At 34.0% G+C, this 5,946-nt stretch overlaps 1 protein-coding gene across 1 annotated transcript; it reads right to left on the bottom strand.

Moving 5' to 3' along the window:
* Positions 1-786: 786 nt before the first annotated feature.
* On the bottom strand, positions 787-2,893 carry LOC132174360 (sugar carrier protein C-like). Its single transcript, XM_059586027.2, has 4 exons — positions 2,764-2,893; positions 2,299-2,624; positions 1,394-2,023; positions 787-1,263 (listed from the first exon to the last, which is right to left on the bottom strand). The coding sequence occupies exons 1-4, from the start codon at positions 2,891-2,893 to the stop codon at positions 787-789; spliced, it is 1,563 nt and encodes a 520-aa protein (XP_059442010.1).
* Between the last annotated feature and the right edge of the window lie 3,053 nt (positions 2,894-5,946).

Genomic DNA, 5,946 nt, shown 5'->3' with positions numbered 1-5,946 from the left:
GATATCAATTTGATGTAGATGTGACATGTAAGGGTCATTTTTGGACCCTAGACTCCTCTGAGGCCCAAACATCCGCAACTAGCCTTGCCATGCCCAATAAAGGGGGACCCTCCTTTTCGCAGGCCTACTTTTTAATGGATCTTTTACTTCTTCGTGGTTTTTTTTTCCTCAATATATGAGAGCATGATTGATTTCTTGAAGTTACAACAAGATTTAAGCCCAAAATCTTAATTAGTAGTTAGTAATTAGAGTCAAATTATGATTGATGGATTAGATTCTGCCTCATGATCAAGAATGACAGCTAGCGTATCACCCATTTTTACCTATTTTGATAGAAATACTCATTAATCAAATTATATGTTTTTTAAGATGTGGGTCATCTTCTTCTTTTTTCCTTATAACTTTTATGGACTGTTTTATTTATTTATTTTAATTAAGGGTATATTTATATTGGGAAAATGCTACATTTTTTTCTCAAATTTTCAAAATTATCATTGGATATATATATATATTTCACTTGTTCAATTAATTGACACCTCTCAAAATATAAATAAATAAAAACTTTCTAAATGGACGAGGTATTAGTGAACGGTGCTCACGAATCACAATAATTGCAGCCAACTTAGACTATTTAATAATATTTAATACTATTAATTGAAAAATTATAAACACAATTGTCAAAAAGAGCAAGCAAATTAATTACTTGCTAAAAAAAAAAAAAACAACTAAAGCCTACGAAATTGTATAACTATAATGAAATGAAATTGCTTTAACCAATATATATGTTTAAGCAATGTCTACTCTTTTGACCATCTGAACATCTCCTCCCGGGCCAGGCTCTCCATCGGAAGAGACGAACTTGCTCCAGAAAGGGTGATTTCGCCACACAACTGCCATTTCTTCAATCGGAACACCCTTCGTCTCCGGCAAGAACTTGTAAATGAAGAAGCTCATTATCACCACCCAGCATGCAAAGAAGATGAAGAGGCCGAACTTCAAATGGCACAGCATTGACGTGAAGACTTGTGCAATGGCGAAGGTGAAGATCATGTTTACTGAGACATTGATGCTCTGAGCTGCTGACCGGATTTCTAGAGGGAAAATCTCACTGGGTACCAGCCATCCTAGAGGCCCCCACGACCATGCAAATCCAGCAACGTATATGCAGATAAAGAACACCAACCCAAAAGCATACCACTGGGGCAAATCTCCAGGGTTTCCAGTCACTCCAAATTTTGCAGCAATTGCAATTGTAATAACAACCTATAAATACACAAATGTTTATTGTGTTATATTAAGAATTTTTATGGATTATGATCCTCTACAATTTTTTTAAAAAAATAGTAATTAAGCAATTTGAAAATCTACAGATATATAAGTTGATGGAATATACCTGACAGATGAACATTTGAATGCCACCCTCAAGGAAAAGAGATCTTCTTCCCCACTTATCAACACTAAAAATGGAAACTAAAGTTGCCAGGGTATTAACGGTACCGGTGATCACGGCAGACATGAGTGAAGCATTGTTTCCGAAACCAAGTGTTTTGAACAGAACAGGAGCGTAAAACGTGATCACGTTCATGCCGGTGAGCTGCTGGAAGAAGGGAATGGCGATCGCCATCGTCAGCTGAGGCCTGTACTTCCTTTCTAATATGGCAACCCATGGATGCTCCACTTGTTTCGACCCTTCGCTGGCGGCGACAAGATCCTTAAACTCCTCTTCCACTTGGGGAATGCCGCGAATGTTCACCAGTTGCTCCTTTGCTTCTTCGTAATGGCCGCGTTCAATCAACGAGTTTGGCGTGTCGGGGAGACAAAAGGAGCCGACAATCATGATCAGAGCAGGCACGACTGCGCCCCCTAAGCTCAACCGCCAACCCCAACCACCGTGGATATGAGAGAAGAAATAGTTCAGGAGATTGGCGACGAGGATGCCGATTGTAATTGCCAATTGGAACATCATGTTCAGAGCACCTCGATATCTGTATGGAGCCATCTCAGAGACGTAGATTGGCACGGACTGTAAACAAAAATATGAGAAAAATTAATAAGACAATATGTAAATAATCATCACCATTAATGGAAAATAAATAAAAAGGGTTCAATAGTAACATAATTTCTCTAAGACATGCTTAATTTTTGACAAATTTGCTACAAACCAACCCATCTAATAGAGTGGCATGTGTCCCATAGGCCATAGCTATTAGATGAGTTATGAATTAGCTACAAATTAATTCGACATCTAAAGGAAGTGGTTTTTGTGTGAAAATTAAGAGAGAGATATATAGAATATACCTGATTGGCACATCCAATGCCAAAACCAAGAAGAAGGCGACCGACAATGAGCATCCAGACCCTTTGAGCGAAGCCATTGATGAGTGCACCGCCGCAAAAAAGCAATCCGCCGCAAATCATCGTAGTACGCCTCCCAAAACGTCTGGTTATTGATCCTGCGCAAATCGATGAGATCAAAGCCGCGAGATACAGCGACGATGTGAAGAGCGTCAACGTCTGATTGTTAAATTTGCAGTACTGATCGTCAGATGCTTTCGCCGACGCTTCCTTTCTGTAAACAGCCGGAAAAAACTTTTCCAAGAACGAATCCATAGACGTAACTCCACCTATAATGTACATACCATAATTAGTAATTCAATATTTCAACAAAAAAACATATCAAAACCCCAGATACCCAGAAACCAAAAAAAAAAAGAAAAAATAATAAAAAACAAGGCTGGCTAATATATATATATATATTGTTACCTGAAATTCCAAGATCGTAACCAAAAATCAAGCCACCCATGGATGCGACAATGCAAGTTATTAAGACCTTGAAAGTGAGTTTGCCGGGGTAGTCCCTTCCATGCGACGAAACGATAACTCCTCCTGCCATTTTAACCTAATTCTTATACAACTTCCCGATAGCAGAGAAAGAAGGAGAAAGTTAATTGAGAAGACAATCGGATGTGAAGCTGCTTATTATATAGGCAGTGCTTGAGATCTCCTATTATATTTGTGCTAGGATTATATGGATAATGGCAGCCTAGCTTATTCTATAACACTTCTATCATTATCCAATTTCAAATTATCACGTAAATATCTGCAACTGTATCTACTTAATTATATTAATTGAGTAATGTTAGGGACCATTTTTTTTATGCTATTTTTATTTTTTTAAAACTGATATGACTTTCAAAATCACCATTAGATCAAAATTCAAGTATGATTCATCTAAAATTTAATGGTGATTTTAAAAGCCACATCAGTTTTAGGAGGATAAAAAGATGGTCCTAACATTCTATAGACAGAGTTTTAGAAATAAGAAAATTAACTCTACATGTTAGAGTTCGTTTAGGATTTGGATAATCAGTAATTTAATAAATTGGAATGAGCTAAAAAGGAAGCATAAAAGAATAAAACTACATTTAATTCATCCACCGACAGACAATTAAATACGATATAGGAAAGGAAAGGAAAACCTTTATTATCGAGATATATATAAAGAAAGAAACAAAACGTTATCTATATAATTATTTACAACTTAATAACCAATCCAATTGGTTCAAATTTTTATTATCATATTTAAATAGAGTAGTGTTATAAGAAGGACTCTTGTCTTGCTTGAGTCAACTCAAATATGAGGTGGCTTTTAAAATCACAATTGGATTTGAGATGATCATTAATATTGAGTTTTAATCTATTAGTGATTTTAAAAGACACATCATATATAGATATTAAAAAAAAAAAATTATCAAAATTTTCTTCCAAATTGGGTGGGAGAAAATTTATTCTTGTAATCCAGTTTAGGAAAATTATGTCCTTTTGTAAATTACAGGATAACTACACTTGTATGTAGTCTATAAAGTAAATACTAATTATACTGGCTAGAAAAGAAGAGTAATGCTAATTAAAAGGAGGAATTAATTAGAGTCCTTCTATATTAAAAATTATTGGGAACTAGGATCTTTGGAAATTAGGGTGAGGAGTTAATTAAAGAGTGTTTTTTGTAAATTAATTATAAGACTTCAATATTAGTATAAATTATATATATACCAATAACGTACCTGCTAGAAAAGAAGAGAGAATTATACCTCTCTCTACAAATTAACGTAGGTAATTAACACTAGCTAGCTAGCTAGTGTTAATTTAGAATTTTTTTACAACACAAGAACGTTATTCTTGTGGATATATATAATAAAAAGTAAATTATCCACGAAGTTAAAAATAGCTGCCCACATAATATACTTTTAACGAAATTGGCTGTAACACTCCGGTCTTATATTGGGAAGACGATAAGAAGCTCACATAAAGTAATAGGGTGATTTATAAAGATAGTCATGGGTGCTAAGTCCCACATTAATCTAGTTACTAAGTAAAATTGTGCTTTATAATGAATTTTAGGAAAGTTTCAAATTGATTAATCGTTTTGGAGTAATAGCGCAGATGTGGTTGGCGCTTTTTCCTGGGTCGTTAGAAATGGTATCAGAGCCACCTAATAACGCCAGGTCATATGGTACTGGAGCACTGTATGACGTGGTCCTAACGAGGACGTCAGAAATTTAAGAGGGGGAGTTTGTAACACCCCGGTCCCATATTGAAAAGATGAGAAGAAGCCCACATAGAGTGGGTATTTTATAAAGATAGTCATGGTGCTAAGTCTCATATTGCCTAGTTATTAGCTAGGTAAAACTGGGTTTTATAATGAATTCTAGGAAAACTCCAAATTGACTAGTCCTTTTGAAATAATAGCGCAGATGTGACTAGCACTTTTTCCTGGGTCGTTACATTGGCTATGCATGTAATATGTAGTACTACTACAATATTCCCATGGACAGCTCGTCCTAATGTGTGTTTATATTAACAATTCTTCTATATATTCTAAAAAATAAATAAATCTTAAGAATTATAGGAAAATTGAAGAACAACTCTCTCAATAGTATTTTTATTGATCAAACTGAGAAAATTACGTCAACTTAGGGTAGCAACCTTGAAAGTAATTACAAAAATATTATTAAAAATATCGCAAAGATTTAATGATATTATAATTACTCAAACTGGTATGCATCACCTATATATACGTACATCTGATTAGGGGTCCATTTGAGATTACAATTTCAATAACTGGGATTTTAAAAATTGCGTTTTTAAAATTACAAAGACATTTGGTAAAAGATGTTAAAAAATACGATTTTATCAAATATTTGTTATGCAAAATTATGATTTTAGTTTAAATTCACGCATTTTTAAATAAGCACCCCCTAACTTGCTTATAGAAATCACATTTTTTTTTTCTATTTTAAATTAAGTGTTTTTTAAATCACAATGTCAAACACCTTATATTTTGCTATATCTTTTAAAAACACAGAATATTCTTGTGAAATCACAATCCCAAATGTACCTTAAGGCTACCAATTACTTCGGTTGATCTTCTAATTAACCCAATTTTATTCATAAAATTAGAAGAAGTTTTGGGAGACCCGAGTATATATTTTCTTCATTTCAATCTATACGATTGAAGGGAAAATGTGAGGGGCAAGAGCTTGACAGGGAGAGTTGTTTTGTTTGATTTTCTGGCTCTTTTCAACGAGCATATGTTGGACCACATTCTATATAGAGAACTAATAGAATTCATTTATTTTTCAATCATCTTTTAATTATCTCTATAATGAATGGATTAATCCACCATTAAATTTGTGTGGAGTCCACAAATCTAATGGTTAAACGATCTATTGAATTTGTAGGATGAGATGGGAAAAAATGAAAAAAAATATTGACATGAATCGTTTATCTTCTTAGAATATATTATTGAGTTTATGCTATTAAGGGTGACAGTAATGTGAGATCGATGTGTTAGGAAAATGATCCCTTAACTTCATCCATTTTCAAAGATGATTTGTTATATATAATTTAATTTTGATCTTCTTCCAGCAAAACCCCACATGCACC

Source organism: Corylus avellana, chromosome 3 (genome assembly GCF_965113065.1).
Source record: "Corylus avellana chromosome 3, dhCorAvel1.hap1.2, whole genome shotgun sequence".
Classification (NCBI taxonomy): domain Eukaryota; kingdom Viridiplantae; phylum Streptophyta; class Magnoliopsida; order Fagales; family Betulaceae; genus Corylus; species Corylus avellana.
The sequence above is the reverse complement of the archived record's forward strand: the minus strand, read 5'-3'. Positions and strand labels throughout refer to the sequence as shown.

Excerpts from the sequence above, each read along its gene's own strand:
- LOC132174360 (XM_059586027.2), bottom strand. The coding sequence starts at position 2,893 with ATGGCAGGAGGAGTTATCGTTTCGTCGCATGGAAGGGACTACCCCGGC. Across the intron at positions 2,024-2,298 it reads GCATTGGATGTGCCAATCAG|TCCGTGCCAATCTACGTCTC; the intron begins GTATATTCTATA and ends TTTTGTTTACAG. Across the intron at positions 1,264-1,393 it reads TTCAAATGTTCATCTGTCAG|GTTGTTATTACAATTGCAAT; the intron begins GTATATTCCATC and ends GTGTATTTATAG.